The sequence below is a fragment of the Ovis canadensis genome, chromosome 25 (genome assembly GCF_042477335.2).
Source record: "Ovis canadensis isolate MfBH-ARS-UI-01 breed Bighorn chromosome 25, ARS-UI_OviCan_v2, whole genome shotgun sequence".
Classification (NCBI taxonomy): domain Eukaryota; kingdom Metazoa; phylum Chordata; class Mammalia; order Artiodactyla; family Bovidae; genus Ovis; species Ovis canadensis.
The window spans coordinates 46,658,995-46,678,200 of NC_091269.1; the positions used below are offsets into that span (position 1 = coordinate 46,658,995).

Below are 19,206 nucleotides of genomic sequence, written 5' to 3' on the forward strand. Positions count from 1 at the left end.
TGAGTCCTTTCGATGTTCACCTAAAACTATCACAACATTGTTAATCAACTATACTCCAATACAAACTACAAAATTTAAAAAAAAAAAACAAAACACAAAAAAACAGACTTATGGTTACCAAAGCAGAAAGGTAGCAGGGAGGGATAAATTAGGAACCTGGGATTAACATACACATACTAGTTAATATGAGGCTTCCCAGGTGGCGCAGTGGTAAAGAATCTGCCTAGGGGATTTATGACTGAGCAGTGTGTACACACACACTACTGTATATAAAACAGATATAGTAAGGACCTACTATACAGCACAAGGAATTCTACTCAATGCTCCATAATAACCGACAGGGGAAAGAATCTGAAAAAGAATACATATATACAGATATGTATAACTAAATCACTTTGCAGTATGCCTGACACTAACACAAATTGTAAATCAACTATACTTCAATATGAAAAAGAAAACTCATGCTGATCCCCCCACAAATCAAGCTAAAATGCAGATGAAGAATAAAAGGCTGACAAGGAAAATGTTTCCAACTTTTGCTGTTTGAGAAACTCTAGATACGCAGTCAGAGGAATATGGTGAAGGTCAGAAGAATTTTGTTGGAGGTAAACTTATTAACATAAAGAAAGTGATCATGATGAAAAGAATGAAGATATATTGGAGGAAGTGACTGGAAAACAATCATCAATAAAAGATCTCTCAGAGATATTTAACAACATTAAAGGCAGAAAGGATAAAACACTAAAAGCTGAACCAAACTCTGAAGCAGGACAATTTACAAAGAAAAAGATTCTCGCTCTGTATCACAAGTTTCACAATGAGAAGAAAGAAAACTACTGTTGATAAGTGCTTGAAGAAGTGAAGTGAAGTCAAGTCGCTCAGTCGTGTCTGACTCTTTGCAACCCCGTGGACTGTAGCCCACCAGGCTCCCCCATCCATGGGATTCTCCAGGCAAGAACACTGGAGTGGGTTGCCATTTCCTTCTCTAGGGGATCTTGCTGACCCAGGGATCGAACCCAGGTCTCCTGCATTGCAGGCAGATGCTTTAACCTCTGAGCCACCAGGGAAGCCCCTGGTAGCGCTTCAGTTCAGTTCAGTTCAGTTCAGTCGTGTCTGACTCTTTGCGACCCCATGAGCTGCAGCACACCAGGCCTCCCTGTCCATCACCATCTCCTGGAGTTTCCGATTTGGAACCAGTCTGTTGTTCCATGTCCAGTTCTAACTGATGCTTCCTGACCTGCATATAGGTTTCTCAAGAGGCAGGTCAGGTGGTCTGGTATTCCCATCTCTTTCAGAATTTTCCACAGTTTATTGTGATCCACACAGTCAAAGGCTTTGGCATAGTCAAAAGTCATAAGTGCTTACAAAGATTTAAAACACTGTAATCCTCAATATTTCTAATATTTTAAATTACTGAGACAATTCAATACTGAAGACTAGTTTTCAACAAATGATGCTGGTACAATTGCCTATATAACCACATGAAAAGAATGAAGTTGGGCCTCTACCTTATATCATATATAAAAATGACTCAACATGGATCAAAGACCTGAGTGTAAGAAAGAATACCATGAAAGTTATAGGAAAAACCACAGGTGTAGATCTTTATGTCCTTGGATTAGGCAATGGTTTCTTCTGACACCTTAAGCAAAAGCAACCAAAAAAAGACATATCAGACTTCATAGAAATTAAAATTTTTTGCCAAAGGACACCATCAAGAAAGTGAAAGACATCTCAGAGAATGGGAGAAAATATTTGCAAACCATACACTTAATATGGATCCAGTATTCAGAACATATGAACAACACTTATAACTCAATAAAAGACAAATAACTCCATTAAAAAAATAGGCAAAGGATTTGAATAGAAATTTTTTTCATAGATATAAAAATAGATAATAAGCTCATGAAGATACTCAACATCATTAGCAATCAGTTCCGTTCAGTCACTCAGTTGTGTCCGACTCTTTGTGACCCATGAATCCCAGCACGCCAGGCCTCCCTGTCCATCACCAACTCCTGGCGTTAACCCAAACTCATGTCCATTGAGTCGGTGATGCCATCCAGCCATCTCATCCTCTGTTGTCCCCTTCTCCTCCTGCCCTCAATCTTTCCCAACATCAGGGTCTTTTCAAATGAGTCAGCTCTTCGCATCAGGTAGCCAAAGTATTGGAGTTTCAGCTTCAACATCAGTCCTTCCAATGAACACCAAGGACTGATCTCCTTTAGGATGGACTGGTTGGATCTCCTGGCAGTCCAAGGGGCTCTCAAGAGTCTTCTCCAACACCACACTTCAAAAGCATCAATTCTTTGGTGCTCAGCTTTCTTTATAGTCCAGCTCTCACATCCATACATGACTACTGGAAAAACCATAGCCTTGACTAGATGGACCTTTGTTGGCAAAGTAATGTCTCTGCTTTTTAATATGCTGTCTAGGTTGGTCATGACTTTCCTTCCAAAGAATAAGCATCTTTTAATTTCATGGCTACAATCACCATCTGCAGTGATTTTGGAGCCGCCCAAAATAAAGTAAGCCATTGTTTCCTCATCACTTTGCCAAGAAGTGACAGAACTGGATGCCATGATCTTAGTTTTCTGAATGTTGAGCTTTAAGCCAACTTTTTCACTCTTTAGTTCTTCTTCACTTTCTGCCATAAGGTATGCCATCTGCATATCTGAGGTATTGATATTTCTCCAGCAATCTTGATTCCAGCTTGTGATTCTTCCAGCCCAGCGTTTCTCATGAAATACTCTGCATTTAAGATAAATAAGCAGGGTGAAAATATATAGCCTTGACGTACTCCTTTTCCTGTTTGGAACCAGTCTGTTGTTCAGTGTCCAGTTCTAACTGTTGCTTCCTGACCTGCATACAGGTTTCTCAAGAGGCAGGTCAGGTGGTCTGGTATTCCAATCTCTTTCAGAATTTTCCAGTTTATTGTTATCCACACAATCAAAGGCTTTGACATGGTCAATAAAGCAGAAATAGATGTTTTTCTGGAACTCTCTTGCTTTTTCAATGATCCAGTGGATGTTGGCAATTTGATCTATGCCTTTTCTAAAACCAGCTTGAACATCTAGAAGTTCATGGTTCACGTATTGTTGACGCCTGAGCTGGAGAATTTTGAGCATTACTTTACTAGCATGTGAGATGACTGCAATTGTTTGGTAGTTTGAACATTCTTTGGCAACATTCTTTGGATTGTCTTGCTTTGGGATTGGAATGAAAACTGACCTTTTCCAGTCCTGTGGCCACTGCTGAGTTTTCCAAATTTGCTGACATATTGAGCACCACACTTTCACAGCATCACCTTTTAGGATTTGAAATAGCTCAACTGCAATTCCATCACCTCCACTAGCTTTGTTCGTAGTGATGCTTTCTAAGGCCCACTTGACTTTGCATTCCAGGATGTCTGGCTCTAGGTGAGTGTTCACACCATCGTGATTATCCAGGTCGTGAAGACCTTTTTTGTACAGTTCTTCTGTGTATTCTTGCCACCTCTTCTTAATATCTTCTGCTTCTGTTAGGTCCCTACCATTTCTGTCCTTTATCGAGCCCATCTTTGCATGAAATGTTCCCTTGGTATCTCTAATTTTCTTGAAGAGATCTCTAGTCTTTCCCATTCTATTGTTTTCCTCTATTTCTTTGCATTGATCACTGAGGAAGGCTTTCTTATCTCTCCTTGCTATTCTTTGGAACTCGGCATTCAAATGGGTGTATCTTTCCTTTTCTCCTTTGTTTTTCGCTTCTCTTCTTTTCACAGCTATTTGTAAGGCCTCCTCAGATATCCATTTTGCTTTTTCGCATTTTTTTTTCTTGGGGATGGCCTTGATCCCTGTCTCCTGTACAATGTCACGAACCTCCATCCATAGTTCATCAGGCACTCTATCAGATCTAGTCCCTTATATCTATTTCTCACTTCCACTGTATAATCATAAGGGATTTGATTTAGGTCATACCTGAATGGTCTAGTGGTTTTCCAGAGAAATGCAAATAAAAACCATAATGAAATAGCATTTCAAACATATTAGAATAACCTTAATTTTTAAAAATGGGCAAGAACAAGTGTTGGCAAAGATGTGACAAAAATGGAACCCTGTACATTGCCAGTGGGATTGTAAAAGCACTTGGCCATTTGGGAAAACAGTTTGTCAGCTCCTCAAATATTAAGGATAACACATGACGCAGCACACTTCCTTAAGTAGATATGTACCCAAGAGGAATTTAAATGTTGTCTGTTCAAATATTTGTAGACAAATGTTTAGTCATAATATACAGAGTGGAAACAAATGTTCTTCAACTGATAAATAAAATGTGGTATATCCAACAAGAGAGTATTATTCAGACAAGAAAAAGCATGAAGTGCTGATTCATGCTACAACAAATATATAGCTTAAAAACATTGTTAAGTGAAATAACCCAAATATACCAAACCACATATTGTATTACTCCATTTATATGAAATATCTAGAATAGGCAAATTCATAGAAAGTAGAGAAGCAGTTGCCAGGCGCACTAGAGCAAGGGAATGGAGAGTTATTACTTAAATGGAGTTTCTTTTGATGTGATGAAAATAGTGGTGATGATGTACAACCATGTGAATACTAAAATCAGGTAAATTTTATGGTAGATGAATAGAAAACAGAAAGAAAAAATTATTTATGCAAAACAGTGTACTAATATTAGTATTACATATTTTTCATTTCCCTAGAAATTTATACTCAACAGTAAGAGTTTTTAATGTTTTGAGAAAAAATTTTAAAGGTCTTAGGACAATTTCAAGTTTTCCCACTGATTATTAAGATCGGTGTACATGGTTTCACTATATATTCACTTTTACAGTCACAAAGTATATTGTGAATTGAATACTGTCGGTACAGTGACAGAAAAATCTCATCTGAAGCATCTTTAAAAAAAAATTTTTTTTAACTTTTTATTTTGTATTGGAGTATAGCCAATTAATAGTGTTGTGATAATTTGAGATGGATAGCAAAGGGACTCAGCCATGCATATACATGTATCCATTCTTACCCAAACTCCCCTCCCATCCAAGCTGCCACATAACATTGAGCAGAGTTCTCTATGTGCAGCATCTTTTGAAGAAGTTTAAGAATAATGGGATTACCTACCTGTAACTCCTCTGCTGTGGAGACATCTAGTCCTGTTAGATCTTGGATTCTCATATTAATTCGTGACACCACAGGGTTTTCATAGCCAGACAGCCAGGCACTAAAAACATGAAGAAAATACTAGTTTTACTGATTAAGTTTCAATACATAAAGGCCATTTTAAAAGCCATAATATACAGCCATAATATTATGGTGTTATCTATAACCACTTGGTTGATTTGCTTCTTTGATACGGTTTTTACTGACGTTAAAGGATGTTACATTCAACAGCTGGAGGTTGGAAAGGGAAAAAATTAATATCATTTATTACAGAGTTTTCATGAAAACAGGTGGGTTAATGTAAGAAGGCTATAAAGGACTATCTACACTGAGAATTTCTTGTTAATTTTGAAATATATATATATACCAAACAAATATATATGTAAAACTGAAAACAACTGTCCCTTCTAGGTAAGGTATAGGAACTGGCCAGGGTGGAGGTTAGGGATTTTAGCTTGATTTATATAATGCTAATACTTTATAAGGAAAATAATTCATGTACTGATTGTATAAATGAAAAAGTTTTTAAAAGATACCCAGCACACACAGTAGGATGGCTATAATCCAAAAAGATGGACAACAACAAGTGTTGGTGATGATATGAAGTAATCAGAACCCTCATATATTACTGGTAGGAATGTAAACTAGTGCAGTACTCTGGAAAACACTTTGGCAGTTCCTCAAATTGTTAAACATAGAGTGACCTAGTAATTCCATGCCTCAGTTTGTTATCCAAGAGAAATTAAAATGTGTGTTCATACCAAAACTTGTGCACAAATGTTCACAGTAGCATTGTTAATGGCAAAAAAGTGGAAATAATCCAAATGTCCATCAACTGATGGGCAGATACATAAAATGTGATATATCCATAAGATGGATTATTGTGTCATGAAAAGGAAGTACTGATACATACCACAACATGGATGAACCTTGAAACCATTATGTTAAAGATAAATCAGACCCAAAAGGTCACACATTGTGATTCCATTTACATGAAATGTCCAGGTAAATCTATAGAGAGTAGATTAGTGGTTGCCAGGGGAAGGGGGAATTAAGAAATGGTTTCTAATGGGTACAGGATTTCCTTTTGGGTGGTGAAAATGTTCTGGAATTAGATAATGGTGATGACTGCACAGCTAAAAAGACTGAAAACCACTAAACTGTACACTTTAAAGGATGAATTTTATGGTATGGAAACTATAGTTAAATAAAACGGTACTGCAGAATTCAACCCTCTCCTTTATGTAGGCTTTTTTCCCGTCTAACAGACTTTTTCTTTCTTCACTTCTCTCATCAAGCTATGGTCCATCATTTCTACAGCATCAGCAGTTTTTTTTAGTAGTGCCATGGCTGCAAGATCTTAGTTTCCCAAACAGGGATTGAACTCATGCCACCTGCAATGGAAGCGTGGTGTCCATTGGACCACCAGGGAAGTCCTTCAACAGCATTCTTGATAAAAGCCTAAATTCAACTCTCTGGCAAAAAGACAATCCTGAATGAATTTCTTTTCTCCAAGCTTATACCTGTATTACCAAATTCTACTGGAGAAAATAATGAAATAAGGCAAATACATTCCACTAAAAATTCACGAACGCTAACTCTAAGTGGGCCTTACCCTCTCCTTTATTCTGAACGCCAGCCTACCCATGACTTCCCCTTCACTCAGTGGACAACATATCTCCTACTTAGAAGACAAAACAGAAACCATACAATCTGTTCCTGATACACAGTTCATTCTAGTTCATTCCAGTTCCAAGAGGAGATTTCTCTCCATTATCTAAGGCCAATCCTTTGCCTTAGATTCTATTATCTCCTGCCATTTCAGGAATCATGAATCATTGATTAGCCCTTCTCTCTCTCACATAATCAACATTCATTCTCAGTAATTCCTCCCACAGCTTTTAACAGTGCTTAAGACTCTGCCATTAAACAAATAAGCAAAAATTTCAAATTCTTTTCCTCAATTCTTTCTCTCTCCAGCTACCAACTTCTTTCTCCTCCCTCTTCAGGTCAACCTTTTCACAGACTCACTTCCCAAACCATTCCAATCTAGATTTAATCTCTATCACTCCATCAAAACTGCTCTTGCTAACATCACCCATAATCCTACTGTTATTAAATCTAACAAGATTTTCTGATTTTTCTCAGTTATTTGGGCTTTTAGTAAAGTTTCACAATGTTCATCCCTCTTGAAACTCTTCTCCTCGCTCATGCATTCTCCAGGTATTCCTTGCTTACTAACTCTTTAGCCTGAAGACTCCTGTTATCAAGAACACCTTCACTTTTACCATTTTAGCAAACTATCAGTCTAATCTTTCACTTTATGGTTTTAGAATTGTAAAAGCTTGTTATAGTCAACATTATAATATGCTTGTTTACTTAACAAGACTATAACAAATTGTTATAGTCAACAAATGGTTCTGGGACACAGGATAACCATGTGCAAAAGAAAGAAGATGAACCCCCTACCTCATTCACATTATAATAAAAAAAAAATTAACTCAGAAGGGATTAAAGATCTAAATATAAGAGCTAAAATTACAAAACTTTTGGGAAAAAAACACAATGTGTATCTCTGTGACCTTAGTCATTGTTTTAGCTATGCCCCCGAAAGTAGAAACAACAACAAATAGGACATCATCAAAATAAGCTGTATTTCAAAAGACTTGAATTTCAGAACAGCATTATTCATAATAGCCAAAAAGTAGAAATAACCCAAATACCTATCAAAAGATAGATAAAATGTGGCATATCTATACAAAAGAATATTGCTCAACCATACCCTGAAAACATGCTAAGCAAAAGAAGCCAGACACTAAAAGGTCACGTTTATGATTCCATTTACACAAAATATTCAGGATAGGCAAATCCATTAAAAACAGAAAGTAGATTAGTGGTTGCCCAGGGTTGGGGCAGGTAGGGGATTAAGGATTGGGTAGTTATGGCTGAGGAGTATAAACCTTCCCTTTGGGGTAATGAAAATGTTCTAAAATTAACTGTGGTGATGGAGGCACAATTCTCTATACTAAAAACCACTGACTTATACACTTCAAATGGGTGAAATGTATGGTATATAGTTCAATAAAGCTGTTTTGGGGGGACACCAGCAGCTTGCAGGATCTTAGTTCTCCAACCAGGGGCTGAACCCATGCCTCCTGGATTGGGAGCTCGAAGTCTTAACCACTGGACTGCAAGGCAAGTCCCTCAATAAAGCTATTTTTAAAAGAAATATTTATTATAAAAATTTTGAAGAGTATAAAAGTATATGAAGTCCCTTTCCTAGTCTCAAAACACTACTAACAAATAGATATATATCCTCTCAATAGCTTTTCCCTGTGTGTAAACAAACTTACTGAGAGAATTAAAAAAAAAAAAATCCACCCTTCAACCTTACACCTTAATATACACATATACTTTTTTCTCCCTAAAAATACTTCTGACATGTTTCCCAGTTAATACACATAATGCTACCTCATTTTTAAAAAAATTATTGTGGTAAAAAATATACAACATAAAATTAACCATTTTAACCACTTTTAAGAGTACAATTCAGGGGTGTTAAATACATTCACAAAGTTGCACAAGCATCACCACTCTGTATTTCCAAACCTTTTTCTCCATCCCACACTGAAATTCTGTATACTCTGAAACAACAATTTGCCACTTCCTTCTCCTCCCAGTCCTGGGTAACCTCTAGTCCACTTTTTGTCTGTATGAATTTGCCTATTCTAGATACCTCCTGTAAGTGGAATCATACCATATTTGTCCTTTTGTGCCTGGCTTATTTCACTTAATATAATATCCTCAAAGTTCATCCATGTTACAGCATGTATCAGAATTTCAATCCTTCTAAAGGCTGAATACAGTCCATAATTTGTTTATAGCACATATTATTTATCCATTCTTCCACTAATAGATGCTTGAATTGCCTCTACCTGTTGACTATCATGAATAAGGCTGTTATGAACATGGATGTACAAGTAATCGGTTTGAGACCTCTTTTCAATTTGGGGGATATATACCTAGAAGTGGCATTTCTAGATCATATCATAATCCCATGTTTGACTTTGTGAGGAACTGCCAGCCTGTTTTCCACAGCAACTATACCACTTTACGTTTCAATTTGTCACCTTTTTTTAATTACTGCTTTTTATTTTTAATATTAAAATTATCTTTAATTCCAAGATGACCACAAAGGTCTGTCAATAAAGCACTGGTTAAAAAAGGTTGTTCCTAATTTTTCTCTATTACAAACAATATTATAACAAATTTCTGTATGCATTTTGCATACTTCTGTAAATATCTCTGTAGGATAATTTCCTAGATGTGGAGATACTACATGAGTTTTACATTTTGATAAATGATATCAAATTGCCCTCCAAAAATATTTGTGACTTATACTTCTATCAACTGTTTATGAGTGCCCATTTCATAAAATGCTTGACAGTATCAATCTTTTTAATCTTTGCCAATCTTAGAGGCAAAAATACTTTAATTGTTTAAATTTTTTAAAAGTTTTAATTTGCACTTCTCGCTATATCATAAACTATCTTAATAGAAGGCTTAGAAATTAAGCCTTAGATGACAGACAGTCACTGATAACCACAGCTTTAAAAGAAACTGCTATAGTCACTGGAGAGGAAAATGAGTTCTACCTACATAGGAGGTTATTTCACTTAATGTGACTTTTATATGAAACCTCTCCAAAATATAGTAAGATTCTCCTAAGCTGGAGAACACATTTAAAACATTTTATTCATTCCATCCTTAAAAGCATTGCTGCTAATCTGTCTTCAGGAACATTATTGTAGACTTATTGGATAGTTGAAATTAGCTGAGTTGTTTTAACACTACTAAAAATAACAAGACAGTGATACTGTAATATGTTAACTGTCTGTTCTTTAGGATCTAGAAGTCTTACTCCTACATTAAATGAGATAATCAGATATCAACATTCTTCTAGTACTCAGTGCTTTAACTGAGTTAGAATGTAAAATTATAGCATTTACTGTAACCTGCAAAAAATCATTTGAAGAACATTCTTTACCTTTTGTACAATTATAATTGAAAATGTCAACTAAGTTATAAAGTGTTTTTTCCACAAAACATAGTTTAGCACTAGGAGAAAAACAGAACTCTTTTTATGTGTCCTTTTTCCATTAATAATTAGATAACCCAAAATATATTTCTTTTGGTCTTAATGACAGGAACCTGAGAGTTAAGTTGTACATGCAGAGTAACATTAACATTTTTTTCATTTCTAATGAGTTTCTGCTATTAAAAAAAAGTTCATTATCCTTTTACTATATACTTTAAAAAATATCACTGGAATGCTTTATTTAAGTAAGAAGAAACAGTCTCAAGTTACATGACTGTATTTCTAATACTAAGGAATGCATGCTTAAAGCAAAAAAACACCACCACTTCGGAGGTTTTTAAGTGAAAGTCACTCAGTCATGTCCAACTCTTTGCAACCCCAAGGACTGTACAGTTCGTGGAATTCTCCAGTCCAGAATACTGGAGTGGGTAGCCTTTCCCTTTTCCAGGGGATCTTCCCAACCCAGGGATCAAACCCAGGTCTCCTGCATTGCAGGCAGATTCTTTACCCGCTGAACCACAAGGGAAGATTAAGATTGTTACAAAACTGCCAAAAGAAAACATGATTAATGTAATCTGCATACCACTATGTGATTTTTTTGCAAAGGCAAAATATAATTCAGGGCCCAAAGTGCCAGTTACAGAGGGCAAAACTTTCAATAACTCTTCCATAAGTGCTTCACAATTAACAAAGAAAGGCTAAACATCTAGAGCTGGAATTTATCCAGTCCCTTCGGTTCTCAGTGGGACAATTATACAATAACACTATAGATCCATCTGGATCTACCATTTATCTCAATCTGAGAACGACTGTTATAGCCAATAGAAGAGGATGTTGTTGTTACAAGCTATGCCAATTAAAAAAAATTTGATATCACTCAAAGCTATCTACACTGGCCTCTAAACTGTAAAAATATTAATACATTTTTACACTCCATTTGCTCCTTTTTAACATGGGGTAAATTAAATCCTAAGCATAATAAAATATATTATAGGACATCTGTACTTCAAAGTAAAAAATGAAATCACTTCCAAGAAGTGATATTGATTCCATCAGAATTAAAGAAGCTTTTTCTACCACACTCAATAAACTATTTGCATATATTACTTTAACTGGACTTACAAACTCACATAACTGTCTTCTCAGAGTATACATCTGAATGTGTGTACGTGCGTATGTGTGCTCACTCAATTGTATCCAACTCTTTGTGACCCCACGGACTATAGCTTGCCAGGCTCCTCTGTCCATGAGATTTTCTAGGCAAGAATATTGGAGTGGGTTACCATTTCCTCCTCCAGGGGATCTTCCCAACCCAGGGATTTCTTGTATCTCCTGCATTGACAAATGGATTCCTTTATCACTGTACCACCTATAACTGAATGTATCTCTTAAAAACTAAAATTCCATTACTCTGATTTAGCCAAACTATTAGCTTCTCCAGTAACAAGGTGAGGTGGAGTGGTGGTAAAGAATCTGCCTGCCAATGCAGGAGACACAGGTTCAATCCCTGAGTTGGGAAGATCCCCTGGAAGAGGAAATGGCAACCCATTCCAGTATTCTTGCCTGGAAAATTTCATGGAGAGAGGAGCCTGGTGGCTACAGTCCACGAGGTTGCAAAGAATCAGACACAGCTGAGCACACACACACACAGTAAAATTTTAGGGTGTTTTTTTTTTTAATACTGGAAAGACAAAAAATGATTTGCCAAAAGTTCACAGGTAGTCAATAAAGTGAATATTTTGTTTTTTAAACAGTAATGGATTTCTACACATACTCTGCCCAAAGAAATTTCTATTTGCTAGAAGAAACATTTTTTCTTCCACAGATGGTGATGCAATCACTTAGAAATGTCTCAGAATACAGATATTTGAAATTCCCTTCTGACTTTCAAAATACAGATGTTCCCAGAGAAAAGGGGACCTCTTTAACTGACATCAGTACACAAACTTTTTCTGCTATTTTTGCATTGGAGATGCCTTCTTCAGAGGTATAAAATATGAAAGTGAAGTCACTCAGTCGTGTCCAACTCTTTGTGACCCCATGGACTGTAGCCTACCAGGCTCCTCAGTCCATGGGATTTTCCAGGCATGAATACCGGAGTGGGTTGCCATTTCCTTCTCCAGTGATAAAATATGAAGGAAACATAAAACACTCATTTATTTCACTTGTGAAATCTCCAAATTTCAGATTTACAGTGATGGGTAGAAAATGACTCAATAGATATTAAATTTTCAAAATAGTAAAAACATTTTATTTGTTAAAATATAACATGTATTGGACATTTCAAGGAGCAAATTCCTTCCTTAACTGTTAAGACCTCTCACATGAAGATTTTATTTTTTAAAGGGCTGATGAAATTTTTTCCTTTAGAGTAAAAATGAAAACCACTGTGCTATGGAATTCTTTTTTTACTAGGTTGTTTTGAACACAAACACACACTCACACTGCATTCTTTGCCAAGTCTGTGTGAATTTACTGTGGTGTTATTCAGTCTTTCAATGTGTCTAATGTTACTGGATAAGTATCTTCTACTGTTAAATATAATATAAAGTATGGCTGTGCCTTTCTCAAAAATCCAGAGCTATGAAATTATAGTATTTTCAAAAATAAGCTCAAAATGTTTAGAAATATTTAGCTCCAAAAAGAGGAAAAAAAGGTTTGGATCACCTTTCCAAAAGTAATTTGACTTTTGGTAAGAGTCCAGTGACTCTGTGGGCTGAACATTTTGTCAAAAAGTCCACTGTATATATAGAAAATTTCCAAAAATTACTTTGAAAACACTAAGTTCATAAAATTTTTTTAAAAATGCTTCCTAAAAACATCCAAATCTGGAGAATTTAGATACTTACTACCTTTATGACAGTTAAAAAAAAAAGCCTAAAACCATGTAATAATCTCTGATAAAATATATAATGGATTTAGTTATTTTTTTAAAGATAGATGAGTTCATTTTTTTAGACACAAAAAGGTTCTATAAATGGAAAATTAGCTTACTTAACTTCAAATGAAGGTTAATTATTATACAATGTACAGAAGCATTACAATCATGGTTTAACATGTCTATCCAAATTATTTACTGCAAATCCTTACCTTGTATTAGTGTTAACAAACATCAAAATCACATTGCGGGAATGTGATTAGAGGCAAGGGGATAGCTAGCGGTATAGGACAGACAGTTAGTATACCAGAATACGTGTGCGTGGATACTGAAGGTTAATACATAAATAACATAAAGCTTTGCCTTAAAAAAGTAATTAAGAAAACAAATCAATGCGTTCTGTATAGTCTTTATAGCACTTCTGCTATGACTTACAGAGCAATGCTAGTTTTTGTTAGACTGCCTCCTAAATTAGTTGTTAAAATCTATGTACTCCTTTGCACAATTTTTAGCTGACAAATGAAATTTTTCATCCCAAGAGTTTCAAAAAATTTAATTCTGTCATACTGAAAACAGTGGTAATTTCTGAAAAATGATTATTTATTTATCCAGTGAACTCTAAATACCATGATGATTTTATGCCCATCATCATCCACTTAAGAAAATACATGAATGAAGCATTTTTTAAATGCTCGAAAATTTTACATCAGTCTTCCCTTTTTTCCCTTGAACATGCATTTTCATTCCATTCCTATCTTAAAACATTGGTTCTTAACAGGGGTAGGAGGTAGAATTCCCAGGGATGGTGGTGGAAAGTTTGCCTACCAGGGGACATGTGACAATGTCTGAAGACATTTTTTATTGTCACAACTGGTGACAGAAGGGTGCTGGCACTCAGCAGCCACTAGAGATGCTGCTAAATATCCTACAAGCCTCAGGTCAGTCAACAAACAACAATCATCTGATCCAAAATGTCAATAGTGCTGAGCCTGAGAAGCCCTCTCCAAGAGGGATATATTTTTATGATTTAAAGTCTTTTATTCATCACATTATACTTTCCCACAACAAAATATTTACGTAAACTGATAAAAATATAAATTTCCTATAACATAAAGGCCTAACTGTTCAAAAAAAAAACAACCAAAAAACATGTCTCCTAGAATGGGTTATTATAATGCTTTCAAACTGTGGTGCTGGAGAAGACTCTTGACAGTCCCTTGGACAACAAGGAAGTCAAATCAGTCAATCCTAAAGGAAATCAACCCTGAATATTCATTGGAAGCTGAAGCTCCAACACTCTGGCCACCTAATGTGAAGAGACAACTCACCAGAAAAGACCCTGATGCTGGGAAAGATTTGAGGCCAAGAAGAAAAGGAGGCGGCAGAGGATGAGACGGTGAGATAGCATCACTGACTCAATGGATATGAATTTGAGCAAATTTTAGGAGATAGTGAAGAACAGGGAAGCCTGACATGCTGCAGTCCATAGGGTTCCAGAGAGTTGGACATGACTTAGCGACTGAACAATAGCAATCTAAAGAACATAATTAAACAATCATCAAATATAAAAAATGAAAATATATTAAAATATTCCTAAGGAGATGAAGCTTATTTATTTTCAATTAAGTATTATATGTGAATAAATATTACTTGTTGCTACAATGAGACAGAATTCAGCTCAATGACACTTCTATTTTCATGAGAGCTGAGAAACTTTATACAAATAAGTAAATGGAAAAAGAGTTCTGTTGAAATAACGTCATTTATTTTGTGAGCTTCTATTAAGTTATATATACTTACAAGTTACACAGTGACCTTTTATTAAAAATTATTTCAGTGACCTATCAGCCAATAACTTAGGCGATTCTCTTAAATATTGTTAAAAACAAAGAATTTGAAACCAACTGACTTACAGAGGACTTTTTAGGTAATCTTTCAAGGTGTCACTCTCACTACCTATAGCTACTGAGTCACCCTGAGATTTTTAAGCCCCTGCTTTACTACAAATTAAATTAGGCCTTGTTCTATGAAGAGTCTTTGGGAATGTCTGTTACTTTAACATGAGAACACAAATTCACTTACCAGGTAGGGTGTGGGCTATCTCAGCAGGCTTTTTAAAACCTAGCAAGTCACTTTGAAAAATCTCTATCAACTTCCCCATAACCATGTCCATCATGAAAAGTCATGCACAGTAATCAAATATCTATGCCCAATAGCTGAGGTCTTAGAAACCATAAGATGGGTTTTATGAAAACTAGACTCACAAGAAAGAAAATAGTCCAAATATGACTAAAATTCTTCCCATTACTCCCTTACCTCTTAGATACTCTGTACTGGGCTGTGGTCAATTTTCCAGTCTCAGGGTCATGTACTGTAGCTCGGCTCAGCTACAAAAAAAGAGAAAGGACAAGGGCTTACTCACGTAGCAGGCAATTTGGGGCTTTTGTTTTGTTTTGCCAAGCCACAGGTGATTGGAAGGGTTCAGATTGGTCTGGATGGTAGGCAATGGTTTCAAATCAGCAGAAACATTTAGAAAAGTGGCGATAAGAAAAGCCACTTCCAAATCAAGAAAAAAATGGGTTGACAGATTTTTGTTGCAGATTGTCCTTTCACTTTTTTTTTTTAAATCATTTGAAGCTGTATGTAAATGATTTATAGCACTGGGTTTCACAGGTTCTTTCTCAGATCTAGAAGTTTAATGTTGTTCAAATTATTTGAAAAAAGAATAATTAGTAGTCTCTTTAAATTCATTTTTAAAAACTCTCACCAAGCTATAACTGTTGTTAAATCTCTCTAGTGAAGTAAAAGGCAACTAAACTCATAAGCAATAGCATTTGGAAGACTGAGATCTCAAGCATAACTCTGTTCTTTCCATTGCCAACATTTAAGTCAGCAAGTTTTTAAAAATAAAAACTCCAACAGGAGAAATACAAATTACTCCATAATGACAATGTTATTTTATAAGATGCATGAACAAATGCCAACACAATCATCATGAAGAATGATGTGAATTCACTGCAGCATATTTATGAATATGAGAGAACTACATAAACAAAGACTACTCCCAGATTAATCCAGGCTGCTGCCTTTTTTTTTCCCCGTCTTTGGCAAGAAAAAGAAAAAGGAATAAGAAAACAAGTATTAGGCCAATTCCTGGACTGGCCTAACCTGATTTGATTCCTAACCTGAAGAAAGATGAAAAGCATATTAACTCCCTAAAAATAATAGACCAATTAAATATTAAAAACAGAACTTCTAGTTAAAGAGAAAGACCTGTGAAACACAAAGCAGTTTTTCCATGCTTAAAAATAGGCGGTGACTTGACTGGAGACTGAAAATGACCTACTTCCCTTAAATGAATAATTCCTGTAGGATGTACAAAACACTCATTAGAGGGCAAAATATGCAGCATACACATCTCTTACCTTTTGCTAATTCTGTAATGTACCGTCTCCAAGTCTCCTGTTATTGGGTTTGAAATGGTGGCTCGCCTCAGCTGTGAAGCCAACCATCAAAATAGGTGCATTACAAAACAAAAAAAAAATGAATCACATTTATCCAATCAGTCAGAAATCTGGGATTTTTACACAAAGGAGGCTAAAAAGAGAAAATAACTCCATAGACTTCCAGTCACCTGTGTTGAGCCTTGAAAGCCAGTTGACTTTTAAATTTTTTATAATAAAAAAAATTTTTTTTGCATGAATGGAGTGTACACAAAACAGACTGGGAATTAAATTTCTTTGAAAGGTTACAGGATGTGAAATAGGAAAAGAAATTTCTAAAATTTGAAGTTAATTTATAGTTACAAGAATCGTTATATGCATTCAATAACTCATTACAAACTTTTGTTTTAATTTTTTTCAGTGATGGAAATGCTTGCAAAGCTAATGTTCAAAATCAGTTTGAAGAGAAGATGGCGGAGTAGGTGGACGGGGAGTACATCTTTCTCTGTGGATAAATCAGGAGCACACCTTCAGACACAGAAGTGCATGCAGAATACCAGCTGAGGGTGAACAGGAGAACCCAACCAGAGGAAAAGAATCTACAGAACCACACAAATCCCAAGAACAAGCCCTGAGCCTATGGGGTAGGAGCACTGACTCCAAGACCCTAGATTACCAGAGAACTAACCCTACTACTACTAAGTCGCTTCAGTCGTGTCTGACTCTGTGCAACCCCATAGACGGCAGCCTACCAGGCTCCCGGGTCCCTGGGATTCTCTAGGCAAGAACACTGGAGTGGGTTGCCATTTCCTTCTCCAATTCATGAAAGTGAAAAGTGAAAGTGAAGTCGCTCAGTCGTGTCTGACTCCTAGCGACCCCATGGACTGCAGCCCACCACGCTCCTCCATCCATGCGATTTTCCAGGCAAGAGTACTGGAGTGGGGTGCCATTGCCTTCCCCGAGAACTAACCCTAGAGAGTGTCAAATAGTGAGAACTCACACAGTGGAAACCACTTGAATACAAGACCTGGCATCACCTAACCACCAGGAGTGCCCTGTGCAGGATGCCTCATCTAAACAACAAACAAAACAAAAATACAAACCCAATCATCAGCAGACAGGATCACCACCTCACTCAGCCTAGCCCATCACAGGAAAAACAAACAAAAACTCAGCACAAATCTCACCCTATATGAAGCTTACACAAACCACTGGACCAACCTTAGGAGGGCAGACCAAAAGGAAGAAACAATTCAGCCTTGAAGTTGGGAAAAGGAGATCTCAATCACAAAAAGTTAAAAAAAAAAAAAGAAAAGAAAAGGCAGAGAAATACTACACAAATGAAGGAACAAATTAGAAACACAGAAGCCCAAATAAATGAAGAGGAAACAGGCAAACTCCCTGAAAACTCAGAATAATGATAGTAAAGATGATCAAAAACCTTGAAAACAAAATGGAGAAACTGCAAGAATCAATTAACAAAGACCTAGAAGAATTAAAGAATAAACATTCAGAGACAAATGAGACAATTACTGAAATTAAAAATACTCTGGAAGGAATCAGTAGCAGAATATCTGAAGCAGAAGAATGAATCAGTGAGCTGGAAGATAAAATGGTGGAAATATCTTCTGAAGAGCAGAATAAAGTAAGAAGAACAAAAAAAAACTGAGGATAGTCTCAGAGACCTCTGGGACAATATCAAAAGCACCAACATTTGAATTATAGGGGTCCCAGAAGAAGAGAAAATGAAAGTGTATCAGAAAATTTTTGAAGAGATTATAGTTGAAAATTTCCCCAACATGGAAAAGGAAATAGTCAATCAAGTCCAAGAGGCACAAAGAGTCCCATACAGGATAAACCCAAGGAGAAACATGCCAAGACACATACTAATCAAGCTAACAAAGACTAAACACAAAGAAAGAACATTAAAAGCAGCAAGGAAGAAGCAACAAGTATCATACAAAGGAAACCCCATATGCTTAACAGCTGATCTTTCAGCAGGAACTCTGCAGGCCAGAAGGGAATGGCAGGATATATTTTAAGTACTGAAAGGGAAAAATCTACAACCAAGATTACTGTACCCAGCAAGGATCTCACTCAAAACTGATGGAGAAATAAAAAGCTTTCCAGACAAGCAAGAGTTAAAGAGAATGCAGTACCACCAAACCAGCTTCACAACAAATGTTAAACAGAGTTAACAGTCAAAAAACCAAGAGAAGGATAAAGATCTACAAAATCAACTCCAAACAATTAAGAAAATGGCAATAGGAACATATATATCAATAATTACTTTAAATGTAAATGGATTAAATGCTCCAACCAAAAGACAAAGACTAGCTGAATGGTTACAAAAGCAAGACCCATATATATGCTGTCTACAAGAAACCCACTTCAGACCTAAAGACACATACTGAAAGTGAGGGGATGGGAAAATATATTCCATGCAAACAGGAAGCAAAAGGAAGCTGAAGTAGCAATCCTCTTATCAGAAAAAACAGACCTTAGAGAATATTACAAGAGATAAGGAAGGACACTACATAATGATAAAGGGATCAAACAAGAGGAAGACATAACAATTGTAAATATCTACACACCCAACATAGGAGCACCTCAATACATAAG

At 36.1% G+C, this 19,206-nt stretch overlaps 1 protein-coding gene across 4 annotated transcripts in view; it reads right to left on the reverse strand.

Moving 5' to 3' along the window:
- Positions 1–19,206, reverse strand: part of P4HA1 (prolyl 4-hydroxylase subunit alpha 1) — a 94,658-nt gene that overhangs the window by 14,648 nt on the left and 60,804 nt on the right. For 2 of the 4 annotated variants that reach the window (XM_069572027.1, XM_069572029.1), the window contains exons 9-10: positions 15,458–15,528; positions 5,123–5,226 (exon numbers count right to left, since the gene is read on the reverse strand). In XM_069572027.1, coding sequence (XP_069428128.1) covers positions 5,123–5,226; positions 15,458–15,528 — 175 coding nt within the window. Of the gene's footprint in view, positions 1–5,122; positions 5,227–15,457; positions 15,529–16,566; positions 16,638–19,206 lie in introns of all 4 variants that reach the window. The other 2 variants (XM_069572028.1, XM_069572030.1) reach the window with 1 other exon arrangement.